At 41.1% G+C, this 20678-nt stretch overlaps 1 protein-coding gene across 2 annotated transcripts in view; it reads right to left on the bottom strand.

Moving 5' to 3' along the window:
* DOCK2 (dedicator of cytokinesis 2) overlaps positions 1–20678 on the bottom strand; it is a 448549-nt gene that overhangs the window by 227996 nt on the left and 199875 nt on the right. For both annotated transcript variants that reach the window (XM_032158599.2, XM_032158600.2), the window contains exon 27: positions 12093–12188. In XM_032158599.2, coding sequence (XP_032014490.1) covers positions 12093–12188 — 96 coding nt within the window. The remainder of the gene's footprint in view (positions 1–12092; positions 12189–20678) is intronic.

Raw genomic sequence — 20678 nt, 5'->3', positions numbered from 1 at the left:
CTAGCTGTGGAATGAGGAGACCTCCTCCCTTCTTGAGGAAAGGAGGACACTGGCTCCCAGCCTGTCAACTCCTTTCAAACCACATAGCTTGTCCCCAGTTCCACAGCACTTAGAAAGCAATGCCAGGGATGGAGGTACTCAGCCAATGCCCAAATGGCAGATATGCTGTGTCTCAAGTTCTCCAAGGACAAGAAAAAGCTGGCCTCTCTTCCAGTGCCAGGAAATAGGACAAGAGATACAGTGGAGTCTTACCTTTAAGAATACACTTAAAATTACTTGTCTCAAATCAGATTTGTCGAGCTCCACTAACAGAAGCTGAAAGGCACTGAGATATTTGGAGGTAATTTCATTAGGATTTGATGATGGACCAGTCATTCTTCTGTGTGACTGTATTTCCCAGCACTTGCTGAACAATTTCCAAACTCTGTTTCTCTCTCTTTCCTTCTCTCTCTCTCTCTGTGCTGACAACTGCAGTCCCTATGTGGCCAGTGAAGGCCCCAGCTTGGGCACCAGCTTCTCCAGGGCCTGAACTTACCTACTCTGCAGAAACACGAGGCATGGTGATACGGTTTTGCTGTGTCCCCACCCAAATCTCATCTCGAATTGTAATCCCCATAATCCCCATGTGTTGAGGGAGGGACCTGGTGGGAGGTAATTGGATCATGGGGGTAGTTTTCCCCAGGCTGTTCTCATGCTAGTGAGTGACTTCTCATGAGATCTGATGGTTTTATAAAGGGGCTTTCCCCCATTCTCTCTCTCTCTCTCTCTCTCTCTCTCCTGCCACCATGTAAAATGTCCCTGCTTCTCCTTCCACCACGATTGTAAGTTTCCTGAGGCCTCCCCAGCCATGAGAAACTATGAGTCAATTAAACCTCTTTCCTTTATAAATTACTCAATCTTGGGCAGTTCTTTATAGCAGTGTGAAAACAGACTAATACACATATGTACTGAGTCAAATGAAACTTTCATGGCAACAGCAGCAGCATCAACAGCAATGGCAGCAGTGATGTCATCATCATTATCTAGGAGTACTCCCTACCCATAGCAAAGGTCTGCTCCATTGGACACAGCAGGGAGAATGCAGTAGCTATCTTAACAAATCGAGGAACCTCATATTTCCTCTTAATTCTCATTTCTGCAGCAGCTAATCATGGGATGGAAGAAAGATTTGGAAAATGAAGCATGTTCTTTTATGCCCCAGCTCTCATATTTTAGTTTGCCTGAAAAAATTCTGCCACCCAGAGCTAGTAAGGTATTTGGGAATTTTATATTTTAAAAAATCTTTACAGGAAAGAATGGCATGAAACAAACTTTATTCACATTATTTTTTAAATTGAACTTTGTAAAGCTTGTCATTAATTTGTTCCTTCAATTAGTTTGTTCTTTCCATTAATTTACTGCCATAGCTTGAATTGAGTGCCTGCTACATGCCATGGATGGAAGGATGAATGGAAAGATAAAAGGATGTGGTCCCTTCCCACATGGGTCTTACTTTACTGTGGAGCACAGATAGGTAAAGAGAAAATTCCAATACATGTGGTAATGTTGTAACTGAAACAAGGACAAAGAACAACCAGAAAGATGGCCTAGCAGAATGACGAGAGTTTCGCAGACTGCAAGAAGGGATAGGACAAGAAATCCTCCTCCCACTTAAAATGCACAAAGCCTTCCTCTCCACCCATTAAAGTTTTTCGTGGCATTCAAGACCCAGTTCCAGTTCCGTGAAGTCTACCTTGATAAATGACTTCCATCTAGACATGCTACAGGTCCTTTGAAAATTGAGATATGAATCCATGTTTTGCATATATATTTTAGGCCTAGTATGCCCTGATATGTGTTCATCAAAGTCCTTATTAAGGCAATGCTTCCCCCTCCAGAAAACTTGCACACCAACCATATTACCATATTAAGCTGCAACCAAGCTACCCCAAGCTCATGATGCCACCTTTTGGCTACAAACTGTCATTTCAAGTCTCTTGTCTAATTTTTTTTACTATTTTCTTTCTTAACTTGATTCTCTCCCTGATCTCCCCTTAACACACATACGCATACACACAAACAGGTACACACATATATGACACAAACATACACATGCACATACACTTTCAGGAATTTTCTCAATTAAATTAATTTTACCTCAGGAAAACAAGTTCCTAGACACATACAGTGAGCTGCTTAAGAAGATGGGCTTTGAGCCCTGGCAGATTCGGATGGCATACAAATCCTAGCTTCCTCCTTCCCAAGGCTCGCAATGCTGGGAAGGTGTTCAAGCTCTCTAATGGCCATTTCCTCTTGGAGATGAGATAGTAATTATTGCCAACCTCACTGACTAAATTAGATAATGCCCTTAAAGTGCTTGGTACCATCTTGGTCACACAAATGGTGCATAAACGTGAACTGTTAATACTGACAGTGCATTCTGTGGAGGGGATGCTTCCGCTCCCCACCCCCAGTCTTGTCTTTTTTCACTCAATCCAGTTATTCTGCAACAACCCTTACTCTCGGCATCTAATCATGCCATAAAGCTAACAATAATAACACTTGCATATTGAGAAAAAGAATGATGGTTTGTGTAGAAATAAAAGTAGACAGCAAAAATCTTTCATTCATTTAGTAGGTGTTCACTGACATTGTCCTGAAGTCCAGGGACAACCATAAAAGGTGGTTGTGGCTAGACTCAGGCTAGCGATCTCAATGGGAACGAAGCATTTAGAGTTGAAAGGTCTTTAGGGACCAGGATGAACAGTGCCTGGAGATGAGCTAAAGGCAGAAGGAGAAGGACACTTTGCCTCCGGAACCCTTTGGAAACTCCATGCCAGCCTCGTCCTCTTCTGTTAAACCTGCTATTTCGTAAGCACCAACACTCAAAGAAAAAGTTCTCTAAGTTTATAGTTTTTGTGGTTTAATTACCAGAATTTAGGAGATCAATCCTAAACATATCATTGTCATCATAAAACCACCAAAAATTCTGTGCCATTTTATATGTTTCTGAAAGTTGCCACATAGGTGATCTCATTAGATTCCATGATCTAGGCCGGGTGGCAACTGAGTTTAAAGTGCTCAATTATTATCCTTAAAATATTTGATTCCTAAAGAATAACCTTAGTTATTCATAGTGTAGGAGTGTACGATACACTATTTAAGGGCAGCGACTCCAAAACAGTACTCCTTGTGTTCAGATCCTAGTTCTTCCACTAACAAGCTGTGTGATTATAGGCAAGCTGCACGACCTCTCTGTGTCTCAGTTATCTCAGTAAAATATGAGTACCTGATGCAGGTGAAGTAAGGTAAAACACATCAGGTGCTTAGCTATTTGCCTCGCATACAGGATGTGTGTGCCATTAAATGATAGCTTTATTATAAATATTATTTTTCAACAAGGTACAGGGGTGCTGAGTGAAGGCCAAGAGCCAAACTAACCACTCCTGGCTGGGAACCACACCTCCTCATATCCTAGACTGTCCTCCCTCCTGCTTGCCACAGACTGGGGTTGGGAGGAGTTGGTACTGTCCTGCTGCAGTCCTTGACTCAGTCTCTGGGCTCATGGTCTGGCTCAGAGTAGTTGCTTAGATGGGTCATTTCCAATTTGGTGTCCCAGGAGTGAAAAGTGAAGTCAGAGCTTTGAAGCCCAGTCTCTGATGACACAGATGCCTGCTGGAGTCTCCAGCACTATCATGAGGTGAAGCAGCAGAGGACAAGGTGACTTCTAATTTCCTTCTTTTTTTCTTTTTGAACGAACTGCTCTGAATTTCTGGAGCTGGTATGATGCCAAGCATTTACCTTTATTTAATCACTCAATAGCCTCCTCTGTGAAAACCGGGGTAATTAGGCCCAAAATATATCACCCAGAGGCTTATTTTAACTACCCAAAATAAAGGCTAGATCCCAATTTCAACAAAATCACCAGATTGTTTTCCTTCCAAGAACTTCTGGCAGTGTTCAAGTTCCCTGGTTGATTCTCCCTATGGGATTGTTCGTCCCCGTCACTGGGGTGGCAGGAGACAGGGGACAGCCCTCTCTAGAGCAGTCAGTAACAGGATGCATCAGCCAGGGAGGGTTCTTGAGGCACGCCCTCACCACGCACAAACAAGCCTGGAAATTTTTTCTCAAGCTGCTCCAAGACCTGTGAGACAGGACAATATCTTCCTGGAAGGGAGCACAGATGACTGGAGACATATGAACTCCGGTGTCCCTGGTTCACATCCTGCTTATTCCTACCAGCAGTGTAACTTGAGACATGATGCTTTTATCCTCTGCTACTCAATCTGTTCCCCTAAACAACAGGAGATAGAAATATTGCCTAGCTGTGTGTGAGGGCTCAAGATGCAATCCATTACACAGTAGGCATTTTGAGTCAAACTTTTCAAAAAATATATTTTAACATCTCTGAAGATTACAATCCGTGTCATATTATAATTGGTAGCAAGTTTTCTTTCTTATGGGCACATAAAATCATGGAGCATCTTACATTTGACAAAATATGGCATGTAGCCCGAGGAAATCGTTCCCCAGGAAAGGCAAGCTCTCCAAGATGGTTTTTTCCACTACTCTTCTGCTTTTATACCACAGCTTTTTTAAAAGGAAGCAAGAATATGTACCAAAGAATCTTGTTTATACAAGAGTTTTTGGACTGGGCCAGAAAAACACCAACGGTTGCAGTAAATACATAACATTTGCAAGTATCTTGCATACATCACTGTTCTCCAATCTCATGCCATGACAGACAGCACTAATCAATTCCCAAGTTCTTCCCACTGAGCCAACATGTAGCCTCTGCATCCTCCTCAACACAGTTCTACAGGCAGCCATCCCCAGTCAGCCAGGGCTGGCACTTGAGCAAAATCTATTTTAGGTCTCTGATTCAGGAGCTTGGGAGACAGAAAAAGAGAATAGGAATTCTTAGCCAAGTCAGGAAACTCAGATTAAGTAGAAGATTTCAAATATGGTATAGTTTATTGCATTAAAAAATCAAGGTCTAGAGAGATTAAATTGGCATAAAGTCACTAGCCAATTATCTGCAGAAAGAATGTAGAATGTTTTCCCTGTTCTCCCTGATAAGAGAGAATATTCTATCTAAATTCTTAACATCACTAATCATCAGGGAAACGCAAATTAAAACCACAATAAGATACCGCCTTACTCCTGCAAGAATGGCCATTATTAAAAAGTAAAAAAACAACCGATGTTGGCATGAATGTTGGGAAAAGGGAACATTTATACACTGCTGGTGGGAATGCAAATTAGTACAATCTCTATGGAAAACAGTATAGGGATTCCTTATAGAACTAAAAGTAGATCTACCATTCAATCTAGCGATCTCACTACTGGGTATCTGCCCAAAGGGAAAGAAGTCATCATATGAAAAAGACACTTGCACATGTATGTTTATAGCAGCACAAATCACAATTGCCAACATGTGGAACCAACCTAAGTGCCCATCAGCTAATGAGTAGATAATGTGGGATATATGCACCATGGAATACTACTCAGCCACTAAAAGGAATGAAATAATGTCTTGTGCCACAACTTGGATGGAGCTGGAGGCCATTATTCTAAGTGAAGTAACACAGGAGTGCAAAACCAAAAACTGCATGTTCTCACTTATAAGTGGGAGCTAAGCCATGAGTACGCAAAGGTACACAGAGTAACATAACAGACCTTGGAGACTCAGAAGGGTCTCCAAGGTGGAAGACCTTGGAAGGGGGGCTAGGAATAAAAAATCACATATTAGGTACAATGCACACTACTCAGGTGATGGGTGCACTAAAATCTCAGAATTCACCACTATATAATTCATCCATGTAACAAAAAACCACTTGTACTCCAAACATATTGAAATAAAAGCATATATTTATATATGTGTGTGTGTGTATATATATGTGTGTGTGTATCTGTATATATATGTGTGTGTATATGTGTATATTTATGTGTGTGTGTATATATGTGTGTGTATGTGTGTATATATGTGTATGTGTGTGTGTATATATATATATATATATATATATATACACATATATATATATACACTTTCTATCAAACCATGCTCCCTTTCTCAGCACAAAAGCTAAATTCCTTAGGACTTAAGTAAACAAGAAGTTACCTGACAAATTAGACTGTGGCAAAGAGAGGATGAAAGGGTACTAGTCATGTAAAAGTCATTTGCTTTTTATTTTTGCAAAATTCCCTTTTGCTCATTTGTCACCAACAATTCGTTGCTCAGGGAAGTGATCTATAGAAAAATCAGGAATGGTCATTGCAAAGCCCTAAGCCCAACAAGCAATCCATCCTAGCCCCATGGTTCCTGTGATTTTAGTGGCTAAAACCTTTTACTGCAATGTTCCTATCGCTGAAAATAAGAAAAATCTGTCACTAATCCTGTATAAGAATGAGAGTTGCAACCAGCCATCCTATACCCATTTGGGGTCCTCTTGGGATTTCAAAAGTACTTGACATTTATGGTGTTTACCACAAATATTGATTAATATTCCCAAGCAATGGAAACTAACCAATAAAAATCACATCTGGAAAATTAAAAGTGACAGGTAGAATGGGGATCTCTCCTCCTTGTCAAATTTCAATTCAAAATTAGATTGGGGCCTTCAGTGCTAAGACAGGGACCCTTGACCCCTGAGTAATTACTTTCCAACATCATTTTCTTTAATTTGGAGGATATATTTCTATTCTAGGAATTGCTGGAAAGGCTCATTTTATTAAAATGAAGCTATACCTTAAGAAAACCTTGTTTGTTGCTTCCTTCTGTTTCAGGTACATTTCTGCTCCTAGTGAGGTATGCTTGCCACAGGCCTCTGGCTCTCCCCTCTCAGTACTCTTAGCATTGTAATTATACTAGCAAACTCCAAAGTCATTGAGACTAATGACACAGCTTGCAACTTAGAACCTTTGCAAGGCTTCAGGGATGAGCCAGAAAGTCTGAACAGGCAATTCCTTACTCCCTGAAATGTGGATTCCCATATTTAGAAAACACATTTGTTGAATAAGGAAAAGCAATTTGAGGGGAAAGCACATTCAAGAATATGAAGGTAGGAAATGACAGCATTTTCAGGGATTATTTCACTCATTCACTCATTTCATTTCATTAGTGCCTTCATTTGCTCAACAAACTTGGGTACCCACTGCACGCCAGGCACCCTGCTGGGTGTTGAGGATAAAAGAGTAAAACAGGGTGCCTGACCTCGGGGGAGTCCACAAAATGTGGGGGGAGCCTACAAATAGAGAATTACCTTACAATGTCATAAGCACAATGGGCACAGTGACCTAGGCATGCACAGGGCCTCAGAGAACACCGGGCAAGGGACAGAGGCAGGATAGCATGTCCAGCCCAAGTGGGGAGGGAGTGGGGACAGGTGGGCTGAAAGCAGCAGGACTTGGTAGGTGAATGGAAGTGGCAGGCAGGTGACAGAGAGGGAGGGGCAAGGGCAGCTTGAGATCTAGGATGGCAGTCCCATAAACTGAGATCCTGAATTCAGGTGGAGTGTGGAGTGGGCTTCAGGGAGCTGGCAATGAGTTGAGTCTGGGGCACAGTGCATTTGAGATGCCTGAGAGACATCACATCAGAAGAGGTCTGATTTTCTCCAGGGCACAGACCATGCCTAACTCATTTCTGAGTCTTTGTGCGGAGTATCTAAGAGATTCTCATAAACTGCTGAAGGAATAAATAAATGCATAAGAAACACATGTACAAATGCTTATCCTGTATTATATGATTTAATTCACACAGGAACTCTATGAGGAAGATCTATTGTTACTCCATTTATTTCACAAATAGGCACAAGCCTTAAAGTCTTACAGTCTAAGAGATGAGCTGTGACAAGTTCATAGATAAAAATGCCTCAAAAAAAAAAAAAAAGAGGCAGAGCACATGAAAATGTGCTCAATATCATTCATCATTGGGGAGAGGAAAATTAAAACCACAGTGAAATACCGCTAGGACTGTTATAATCCAAAGGACTGACAATAATAAGACTTGGTGGGGATGTGGGTAAACAAAACCTCAAACATTGCTGGTGGGAATGTGAAGTGGTACAGCCACGTAGTGTGATGGGTCACCCACCAGGTTACTTAGGAGTGTATGTCCACTGCTTGTCTTTAAAGGCTGGGCGGTGAGCCAAGGCCAAGGTGCCCAGCTGAGAAGCAGGTGTCCCTGACAACCTGAACATCCCAGAGGGTAGCTGAGAATCTACCAAGGAAAACAGCCCCGTCACGCACACATAGTAGGCAAAGCGCCAGAAAATTAGCTTAAAAGCAGCTTAGGGATGGGAGGTTATGCTGATCTCTAAAGCTGTCCTGCCAGCACCCGAGAGTACTTCATATGTAAGTCATAATAAACTCATCTACTGGTCAAGCTGGACTCATCCAAGTCATTGTTTAATCTCTTTGCTCCCTCCTAGTTTCAGGGAATGCTTTTTAAAATATATAATTCCAGGCTTTTCTCATTATAGCTACTACGGAAAATAGTTTGGCAGTTTCTTCTAAAGTTAAACATACACTTCCCATATGCCCCAACAATTCCACTCCTAGATTTCTACCCAGGAGAAGTCAAAACACATTCATACAACACTTGTTTGTGAATGTGCAAAGCAGTATTATTTATAATAGTCAAACATTAAAAACAATCCAAATATCCATCCACTAGAGACTGGATAAACAAAAGGTGGCATGCTCATATAATGTACTATTATTCAGCAATGAAAAGAAGTGCTGATATGTCCTAAAATATGGACAAACCTCAAAAACATTATGCTAAGGAAAGAAGACAGACACAAATGACCTCAAATTGTATGATTTCATTTATATAAAATTTTCCAGAAACGGTAATCTATGGAGATGAAAAGTAGATTAATGGTTGCTTAGGGTTGGGGAGAGGAGGGAAAGAAAGTGACCGCAAATGGAACTTTGGACAGTAAAAGAAATACTCTAAACTGAATTACGGTGATGGTTGCATAGCTATAAATTTTCTCAAACTCATCAAACTGAATACTTTCAATGGTTAAATTTTAAAGTAACTATACTTCAATAAAACTGTTTTTATTTATTTGTTTATTTATTTATTTTGAGATGGAGTCTCGCTCTATCGCCCAGGCTGGAGTGCAGTGGCACGATCTTGGTTCACTGCAACCTCTGCCTCCCGGGTTCATGCCATTCTCCTGCCTCAGCCTCCCGAGTAGCTGGGACTACAGGTACCTGCCACGACACCTGGCTAATTCTTTGTATTTCAGTAGAGATGGGGTTTCACCGTGTTAGCCAGGAAAAACTGCTTTTAAAAAAAAGCTAAAGAGAGCTTGGTGATTTAGAAGAGGGGGTGGTCCCAGCTAGAGCAGCTTCATATATTTGTGCTGGACCTGGAAAGCTAGGTAGGATTTCAACATGTTGAAAGGTACAAGAAGGAATTTCAGGCAAAGAAAGAAGCAGAGGCTAAGCCTGCATGTAAGACAGTGCCAGCATGTTTGGGCAATATCCAGACATCCATTTTGGCTGGATATTTGGACGGAAAAAAGTTGATGAAAAGACTGAAAAATGTGGTTGTGACCAGATCAGATCACAGACGCTGAAAATGATTGGGCTAATGCATTTATGACTTAATTTGGTAGGCAGCAGGGAGCTACTGACCATTCCAGAGTAGGGGAGTGTCCTGGTAAAGATTGATGGGGCAACAGTGAGGAATGTGTGTTAGAAGAGCCAGCCACAAAAGCCATCAAACAAAAGGCTCATAGAACTGGCAGTACTGAGTAGTTACTTGCCTGTGTTGATAATGCAAAAGACAGAGAGCCTCACTCTACCAGATAGAAAGCAAAATAATAATATACAGCACTTATTTAGTGCTTCTTATGACCCAGGCCCCATTTAAAAGAATCACTGTTCTAGAGGAAAGGGAATTAAAAGTCTGCTATGTACAGAATGAGCCAAATGGACTGATGGTCATCTTTAGGTTTACTCCAAAGAGAAGGAATAAAGATAAAGGAGGTTATAAAATGCTTCACTTGAGGTCAGGAGTTCGAGACCAGCCTGGTCAACATGTAGTAAAATCCTGCCTCTACTAAAAATGCAAAAGTTAGCTGGGCATGGTGGCACACGCCAGTAGGCCCAGCTACTTGGGAAGCTGAGGCCAGACAATCACTTGAACCCAGGAGGTGGAGGTTGCAGTGAGCCGAGATCGCACGACTGTACTCCAGCCTGGACGACAGAGTGAGACTCTGTCTCTCAAATAAAATGAAACAAAAAAGAAAAAAAGAAGAAACAAAAAAGAAAAATGTGATACTTCAAAGGTGGAAGGATGGTAAGTAAGACAAATGACAAAGACCAGTTTACATGGCTCTCTGGCCCAAAAAAGCAAGAGTATCTGGCACCACTGATGCTCTCCATGGATGTCACCACTGTGTAAAGCAGGAACGTCAGGGTGGCTTTCTGGAGAGAATCCAGCTGTTTGGGAGTCACAAAGTGTTTATAAACATTATTTTTTAAAATAAACTGCCAACACTGAAATATCAGAAAATTTCACATAAAACATGGAAATTTTCATTTTCTCTTGAAATATTGGGAATTCTAGCAACTATATGGTCCAATCCCACATGGTATCAATCAGTCAGGGCTGAGTGGCCCTCATCCTTTTTTAAACATTAGAGTCCCTGCCTGGAACATGTTATGCATTTATTCATTCAAACGTATTTATTGAGCACCTGCTATATGCCAAGTGTTGTTATAGGACCTAGAGACACAGCAATGACAAAACAGAAAAATATGCTTACTTTCCTGGAGCTCATATCCTCATGAGGATAGCTAGACAATAACCAAATAAGATAATGTATATTTCCAATTATATGTAATTAGAAAAATAAAGAAGTAAGGTATGATTTTTTTTTTTTTTATTATACTTTAGGGTTTTAGGGTACATGTGCACAATGTGCAGGTTTGTTACATATGTATCCATGTGCCATGTTGATTTCCTGCACCCATTAACTCGTCATTTAGCATTAGGTGTATCTCCTAATGCTGTCCCTCCCCCCTCCCCCCACCCCACAACAGTCCCCGGAGTGTGATGTTCCCCTTCCTGTGTCCATGAGTTCTCATTGTTCAATTCCCACCTATGAGTGAGAACATGCGGTGTTTGGTTTTTTGTCCTTGCGATAGTTTACTGAGAATGATGTTTTCCAGTTTCATCCATGTCCCTACAAAGGTATGATTTTTAGTGGATGGACAGGTACTGGGAATTGTAGACAGGGTGATCAGAGAAGGCAAGCCTCTATGCATAGGTGATATCAGACTCAAAAAAAGGGAAACAGCACATCTATCATGTTTTATATGTGGGAGGAACACATAAATAAATGAGCATGGGGCATGGGCATTTCAGGCCTGACAATGTTTGGATTTTATTCTGAGTGAGATGGACAACCATTGGCAGGTTTGAGCAGAGGAATGACATGGTTGGGCATAGTCATTTATGTTGCTGACTGGCCCCTGTAAGCATTTGAATTTTGGGTCCTTGGTTTAAAGCACGATGGGCAGAGGTTAAAGGGTTCGAGCTGGGTTCCGTGTCTGGAGAAGGAAAATAATCAGATGACAGGGCAGAAATTTCCTGATCTTCAGAACATACTGTTTATGCAGAAGAATAGCCCAATATGTAGTAATGACCTTGAATAACCAGCATCTATGGGCAGAATCAACACACAATGAAGCCCCTTAGGAAACCAAGCTCACAGGACCCTGACACTGGGCACCATGTGACTACAGGCCAGAGGAAAAGTTTCCTAGCGGACATGAATCTGGGATCTTCCACCTTGTTCACTTACAAAAGCTGCTCTCCCTTCTCTATCTTCAGCAGTGATAGTCCACCCTTCCCGGTATACTCAATTTAGCGCTGGTACACTCAACTAGACAAGTCCTAAGCCCTGTTTTATTTCAACAACTTGAGTTAATTCTCAAGTCCTCCCAACTCAGACAGGAAAAATCTGGTCATCATACTCCAAAACAAAGCAATGATCAATGCTGGGAGTTCAATGTGATCTGCCTTTTCAGAAAATCCATTTTTAGACGCTGAAGAGCTTGCAACATTTGACAAGAAGAAACTATCTACTCACAATCAGAGTGTGATCCCGGCCCATGGTGATGACTGTCCGGTTCACTGTCCGCAGCAGCTGGACCATGATCTCCTGGATGTGGTGGTAGGTAAAGGCCTGTAACACAGTCAGAGACATCTACGTGACAACCAGGACACTGCATCTGCACAGCTGTACAAAGGATACAGACAATAGTGGTCAGACATGGTGATCTTCAACAGCATCACCAACACCACCACCACCAGCCATCATCATCATCATCATCATCATCGCCATATCTCCATCACCATTACCACCTACACTGGGCATAAAAAATTCCACCAGTCACCTGAAATATAAGTTAAGATGGCATAACTTAGGCTTTGGAATCAGGAACTTTGGAGCTACAATACTAGCTCTGACAATAATTAGTACTGCATTGGTTAAGTTATTATATGGTTTGGATCTGTGTCCCCACCGAAATCTCATGTTGAATCATAATCCCCAGTGTTGGAGGCGGGGCCTAGTAGAAGGCAATTGGATCATGGGAGTGGATTCTCATGGTTTAACACCATCTCCCTCGGTGCTGTCATCACGATAGTGAGTTCTCATGAGATCTGTTTGTTTAAAAGTGTGTGGCAACTTCTCCCCTCTTTCTCTTCCTCCAGCTCTGGCTACGTGAAGACGCCTGCTCCTGCTTTGCCTTCTACCATGAGTAAAAAGTGTCCCAAGGCCTCCCCAGAAGCCTAGCAAATGCCAGTATCGTGCTTCCTGTATAGCCTGTGGAGCCAATTAAACCTTTTTTCTTTATAAATTACCCAGTCTCAGGTATTTCTTTATAGCAGCACAAGAACAGAACAATACAGTTATATTAACTTTTCTAATCCTTGGTTTCTTCATCTAATAGTCAGGATCTGAGCTGGAATAAGGAGGAAATTTAAGGCAGGAAATCGGTTATACAGGTAACGGAAATGCCAACACACCAAACAAGGTAACCTAGAGTCAGCCACAGCAGGAAGCCACTGTCACTTGGAGGCTGGAGGGACAAATCGAGGAGGCAGTGTTTCTGGAGCCCCAGGACTAGGGTTATATAATGGAAACTAGGGTTACATAATGCTAACCACATGGTGCTTGTATAATAGAAGCCACATTACCCACCTTGGGTGGAAATTTACAGTGAGTCAGGTTGTAACAGGTATTGGGTCCTGGCTACTTTAAATACAGGTCCCTAAACTTTCTGTAAGATTTGCTGATCCTTTTTGAGCTTTTGTTGTAGTCCGCAAGGGTTTCAAGCATATTCATCTATATCTTGGACCATTTTACCCGCATAGCATTTAGGCACAGCGTTGCATACCATGCATACACAAGGGTGGCCATGGCCAAGTGGAAAGGCCTTGGAATCTTAACTTCGGAAGCTCTGGGTCTGAAGTTCAATGCTGTATTTGCCAGCTGTGCAATCTCACTTATCACTTCTCTGAGCCTCAATTCTCTCATCTACAAAAATGTAGAAGGTTCTCTCAAGGTTGATGTGGACATAAAAATGACATGTGCAATTCTGGAAGAACTTATAGGCCTGGGTCCTCTGCTGGAGATTCTGTAGTCTGAGACAGAGCCTGGGCATCAGCAATTTCTGAATTTTAGGTGTGTTATTCTGACAGCTAAGAACCATGATGTGACATGCTGTTTAGCTCTGGAGATGGGGGCTTGGGAACAGCCTTGTGTCTCCAGGACCTAGCCAGAGCCTGACATAAAGAAAGTGCTAAATCGATGGTGGCTGAAAACATGGATGACCACCCATGCTCATTTACAAGGACGCCAGCAATCTTTACTGCATTAAACTTAAGTGTGGTTTTGTCCCTTAATGTAAGGAATTACAGGGAGTTGGTTATACAGTGAGAGAGAAGTAGATGTGCAGTTGGGGTAGGGCCAGAAAAAGAAAGAAGATGTGCTTATTAAAAAATGTCCTCCCCCTGCCCCAATGACTTTCAATGACTTTTGGCATCCAGAGATGAATAACCTAGAGCTTTCTTTCTCTTTGTGCCTTAGACTCACTTCTTTGTCACTTTGGCTAGTCCCAGACTCTCTAGCCCTCTGGAGCCACCAACAGAACCTCTGCCACTGGAGCTTTTGTTAGAGCATTTATTTTACCGAAACAAGTTCCCCTGCTTCATCGAGTGCAGCCACACTTGAGTCTCTGCTGGAGACTGGCTGGTCTCTCCCCACCAACCAGCCCTTTCTACTCCTGACACTCAAGGCCAGGGAAGACAGATCTCCCCATATTTCTGGCCCAAAGGTAAACCTCTCTCCTGATTTCCTTCTCCTTTATTTCTCCAAGCCATTTTGCTGACTTACAGTCTCCTATTTCTTGTACTACGTGAACATGATGTTCATGGTTATAACAACGACCACAGCTGACAGTCTTCAGTGCTTCCTAAATGCCCAGCACTCTGCTAAGCACTTTATATCGTCTCACATCAAGATGAGCAACATTACTCTCTCCATTGTTCAGACGAAGAAACTGAAGACAGAGTGGTTAAGTAATTTATCCAGGGTCACCCAGTGAGGAAGTAAGGGAGAAAGAATTCAACCCAGCAGCCTGTCTCCAGAGTATTCTCCTTATCCAAACACCCATGCAGACTGGAACACGATCAGAGATTTCTGGTGGCTACTTGGGGGGTTTCATCATCCACCTTCCATCTGTCAAGATGGATAGACCCTGCCTTCAAATGGACCAACTTCTAACTCCTCCAGTGACTTTTGATCTTTTCTCTGCCTTTTATAAAATCTTCAGTGCTATGTATTCCCTCTCCCTTATCTTTTCTGCATTCCTTTGCAATTTCATCAAATTTATATAATGGTTTTCATTTTGATGCTATCTTTTTCCAGGATTACATCTGTTCCCTTGTGAATAGAGATATTAAAATCCCCTTTCTTGACCTCCTGCCCCTTGCTTCTTTTAAATAGCCATTTCTTCTTGTTCCAAAGAGCAGCAATTAGACTGCTCAGGAAGTTTGGTATTTAAAAGTAGAAAACTGTCAAATTCAATTCATTTCACTCTGAAAGCTCCCAGTATTGGGAGGTTGTATAGTAGAGCGTTTTGAGATTAGAGATACTTGAGTTTGAATCCCAATTCTGCTCATTTGAGCTGGGTGACCTCGGGCAAATTGCTTTTCCTCTCTGAGTTTGTTTCTTTATTTATAAAATGTGGCAAATAATAGTAACCTAAGTTACTGGTTTGAGGAATAAACAAGGTAATGCAGGTAAAGTCTTTGATACTAGGGGTTGGTATATAGTAAGCCCTCAGTAAGTGGTGGCTGCAACTCACATTCCCCTTGGTTTGCAACAGCTCTCTGGTTGGGCTTGCAGATTCCTAGCACGTAGCAGAAAGTGCAGTACAAGGCAATGCATAATCTAAACTCTAGTTGATATTGAAATGTCACCCAAAGAATGTATAGCATATATGCAAATGGAAAACTTTCAAGATGATAAACTTGTGCTAAGCAGTAAAAGTGCAGCCACAAATCACCCACTGTTAATTGCTCCAGTGCCAGGCAAGTGGAGGGAAACTCTAGGAAAGTGACTTCCGGGCTCAAACTAAACGGTAGCTTGTAATTGAAATGACAAAATCAGTCTTCCCATTATGGTCTTGGCAAAGAAATTAATCCATCCAACCTAAACACACTGCAAATTGTAGTGATTTTTTTTCTTTTAATAATTACAGGCTCTGGTATCTGGAAGGGACTTGAAATGAAGTCTCATGCAGAGCTCACTACATAACACAGCAGAAGGTGAGCTGGGAGTGGACGGGGACCAGGCAGGGTCGGGGCTGAGGGAGGCAAGCCCTCTCTTCCTGACTCATGCTTGGCCCTAGGCCAGTCCTAGGACTTTGCAGAATGCAGTGCAAAACTACTGAGCTCCTGCAGGGTTTCTAGAATTAAGAGAACACACCAAATATGAGAATATTTTAAGTAACAATAGACAAAGCATTTCATAACACTAAACCAAATTATATAAAAAATTTGGCCTTTTTTTTTTTCATTTTCCTTTCAACACTTCTCATGATACCAAGTAGAGAAATCTCCTTCTGGTAATTATATGTCTTTAACACCTCTCTAGTTCTTGTAAAAACCCCTTTTCTAACAAAGAGGAAAATCTTCAGGTCCGAGCAGGCAGCAAACAGTATCTACTTCGAACTTAATGACACTGTTTTGTTTTTATTGTGTTTATTTTTTGAAGTTGGTTATATTTATGGCAAGTGTGCAAGAAAAAGCTCCAAAACTTGGAAATAAAGCAAAATGAGGATTGCAAGACATTTTTAATAGAACATTTGGAAAAACCACACGGAAGATCCTTTTACCCTCTCGGGAATATACCTTTGTTTGGATTAACCATCCACAACTGATTAGAAACTAGAAATTTTATAATCTTGCAGAGTTAGTAGTTAACTTGCAGAAAAATATAAAATGTGATGTTTGTGGCTTTGTTAAAACTCAGTTTTACTACTCTGGAGAAAATTTACCTGTTTTATACCTAATGATAATTTTATACAAGTATCCCTTCTCTCCCAAAATATCAAGAAACCTGAATACTTTTGAACCAGGTTGTTGTTCAGCTTGTTCCCTGGTTTATCAGTTAAATAAAACTTTGAAGTGCTCAGTGTCTAATTGCATAGGATGATATTTTTAATAATTTGAGAAATCTACTTTTACACAAATGATGCTACTTATGGTTTTGATATAAAATTTTATTTTTATCAAAGTTATAAGTGTATATAGTTCAAAAACTTCTTCAAGCTTCATTTAAAAACAAAACAAGCTGGGCACAGTGGCTCATGCCTATAACCCCAGCACTTTGGGAGACCAAGACAGGAAGATTGCATGAGCCCATGAGTTCAAGATCAGCTTGGGCAACAGGGTGAAATCCCATCTCTACTAAAAATATAAAAAATTAGCCTGGCATAGTGGTGCACACTTGTAGTCCCAGCTACTGGGGAGGCTGAGGCAGGCTTGAGCCCAGAAAGTTGAGGCTGCAGTGAGCTGTGATTATACCACTGCACTCCAGCCTGGGCAACAGGGAGTGAGACCATGTCTCAAAAAAGAAAAAAAAATCCAAACCCCCAAACAAACAAACAAACAAAATACAGCAGTCTCTCATGATCCCCTTGCCAGAGGAAGTTTTGTACCTCTTTAAGCTGTTGTAATTGTTATTTTGCCATTTATGAACATGATGCCAATAATATGCTTATGTTACTGCTTTTTTAAACATTTCTCACTTTTGGCATTGCCTATTAACTGTCCATATGTAACCATAAAAAACAAGCATTTTGGCCAGGTGCGCTGGCTCATGCCTGTAATCCCAGCACTTTGGGAGGCCGAGGCGGGCAGATCATCTGAGCTCAGGAGTTCAAGACCAGCCTGGCCAACATGGTGAAACCCCGTCTCTACTAAAAATATAAAAATTAGCCAGGCATGATGGCGCATACCTGTAGTCCCAGCTATTGGAAGGCTGAGGCAGGAGAATAGGTTGATCCCGGGAGGCAGAGGTTGCAGTGAGTCGAGATTGCACTATTGCACTCCAGCCTAGGCAACAGAGCAGTCTCAAAAAAAAACAAAAAAAACAAGCTTTCACTCCTTCTTCCCACTGTCCCATCAGGCACATGCATCCTTCCCATTTCTCCTTCTTCCCATACACTTATGGTATAATTTTGCTTTGATTAATATTATTTAAAATATTTTGAATATTTTAGACATGAAGTCCTTGCCCATGCCTTTTTTCACAACCTACTCATCTGACAAAGGGCTAATATCCAGAATCTACAATGAACTCAAACAAATTTACAAGAAAAAAACAAACAACCCCACCAAAAAGTGGGCGAAGGACATGAACAGACACTTCTCAAAAGAAGACATTTATGCAGCCAAAAAACACATGAAAAAATGCTCATCATCACTGGCCATCAGAGAAATGCAAATCAAAACCACAATGAGATACCATCTCACACCAGTTAGAATGGCCATCATTCAAAAGTCAGGAAACAACAGGTGCTGGAGAGGATGTGGAGAAATAGGAACACTTTTACACTGTTGGTGGGACTGTAAACTAGTTCAACCATTGTGGAAGTCAGTGTGGCGATTCCTCAGGGATCTAGAACTAGAAATACCATTTGGCCCAGCCATACCATTACTGGGTATATACCCAAAGGACTATAAATCATGCTGCTATAAAGACACATGCACACGTATGTTTATTGCGGCACTATTCACAATAGCAAAGACTTGGAACCAACCCAAATGTCCAACAACGACAGACTGGATTAAGAAAATGTGGCATATATACACCATGGAATACTATGCAGCCATAAAAAATGATGAGTTCATGTCCTTTGTAGGGACATGGATGAAACTGGAAACCATCATTCTCACTAAACTATCACAAGAACAAAAAACCAAACACTGCATGTTCTCACTCATAGGTGGGAATTGAACAATGAGAACTCATGGACACAGGAAGGGGAACATCACACTCCGGGGACTGTTATGGAGTGGGGGGAGGGGGGAGGGACAGCATTAGGAGATATACCTAATGCTAAATGACGAATTAATGGGTGCAGCAAACCAACATGGCACATGGATACATATGTAGCAAACCTGCACATTGTGCACATATACCCTAAAACCTAAAGTATAATAAAAAATAATATTTTGAATATGCAAATGCCATTCTCATCCAAGTTGTAAACTATGATGGATTCCCATTTCTTGCACACTCCTCATTTCCTGCCCTCCCCCCCACAAAAAAAAGCAATTTGGAAAAATCCAATATTCCTTTTCATTCTCTGAATGTTTAGTTTTTTCTAAGTACTGTCTCCCGATTTACAATATTCTCTTCCGCTATTTTTCTAAGTTCTCTCTGCCTATTTTCTAAAGTTTGCTTTGCCTCACAGAGTCTGTGTCCTCCAAGTAGCTTTGCTTCTGTTTGCTTGTTTTCACTCTCTCTTCTGTGTGAGCATTGTTCCTTAGTTCTCTTTAATCCTTGGGGCTATGTTCTCAATTCAGTGTGTGTGATGCTAAAGTGATCACGGACTGAGCATGTGAGTAGGGCTTGTGGCCTGTGAGCTTACTGCAGGGTGATCAGGTTGGGACATTTAGTTGGAGAGATGCCAATATCAATATATGCAAGTCTTTCTTCTTGGACTGCTTGGATTTCACAAGTAAGAATTGTCTGATCCCTGCATGATGTGTGAAGGCCTGGCCACCAGTGCTCTAAGGGCTGAACGGGAGGAAAGTGCTGGAGGTTTTAGCCTCCAGGATGCAAATTTTGATTGAAACCTGCTTTTGAGTAAGGTAACACTGTCCACAATTTTGTCTGGCATCTCCTAGGCCAGACAAAATTTATACAAGTATCTCTTCTCTTCTCTCACAAAATAGCAAGAAACCTGAATACTTTTGAACCAGGTTGTTGTTCAGCTTCTTCCCTGATCAGTTAAATAAAACTTTGACGTGCTCAGTGTCAAATTGCATAGGATGATATTTTTAATAATTTGAGAAATCTACTTTTACACAAATGATGCTACTTAGTTTTGATATAAAATTTTATTTTTATCAAAGTTATAAGTGTATATAGTTAGAAAAAGTTTTAGTACTAAAACTTTTTTTACTATAGTAAAAGTTAGAACTAAAATGTCCTCTATTTTTTCTTCCTTATTGAATACACCTTCAATAACTCAGCCCCATGGAGTCAGACTGCTTCTGGAACGGGCTGTCAGTTGATCCTCCTTATTTGAGCTCCTTCCTTTCCTTCACCCTGACTTGCAGGGGTACCTGGTACTACCATTTCCTGAAACTTTGTTTTAGATTGGATGAGTCCTCAGGGTTCTCCACTGCTGGCTTATGAAACACTTTTCTCAGGTCTGCTATGTCATGTACTAACTTTCCATATGATTCCTACCTTTCTTTCAAAGAAATTATTTTATTTTTTTAGGAGGTTTTCAAGAGGGAGGAAAAATATGTACCTATTTTAATTACCATATTTATAGGGAATTCTGCCCTAAACTTTTCATGTTTGAATATTTAGAAGTGAGGTGATTTTGTTAAATATCTTAAACATATACCTGATAGTGATACATTTTTAAAAATATGATTGTGTCATGTAAATGTCTAAGGTTTCAAAAAGAGTGATAGTGCAATCCCTAATTTTACAGAAAGAAAAACTTCAGCTTTAGGAAGGGGTTTGCACAAGGTAATATGACCAGTGACGTGTGACAGGAAATGTCATCAGAGCTAGAATGAAGGACCTATTCTGCTGAACATTGTGGGGGCCACTGCTTCCTCCAGTCCAGCACATGGGCAGCCTTCGCCCTGTGTTCATGCCAAGGACAATCTCACCTCCTCCGCCTGCTTTGTCTTTAGGCCTTTTCAGTACTAAGATGAAGATCACAAGGTCACAGCTACAGAGTGAAATCCAATGGCCTTTTTTTTTTTTTTTTAAGCAAAAGAGAAAGAATGCATATTCTTACAGTGAAAACAGCAGCAATCTATGCCTGCTACTGTTTTTTCCATTCTGTGTTCTATGGAAGAGGTCTTTTCCATTTCTTTCATATCTTGAAGGTACCACAAACACCTAGAAAGA

This window comes from Hylobates moloch, unplaced genomic scaffold (assembly GCF_009828535.3).
Source record: "Hylobates moloch isolate HMO894 unplaced genomic scaffold, HMol_V3 SCAFFOLD_6, whole genome shotgun sequence".
Classification (NCBI taxonomy): Eukaryota; Metazoa; Chordata; class Mammalia; order Primates; family Hylobatidae; genus Hylobates; species Hylobates moloch.
Note: the sequence above shows the minus strand (reverse complement) of the source record. Positions and strands in the feature narration are given on the sequence as shown.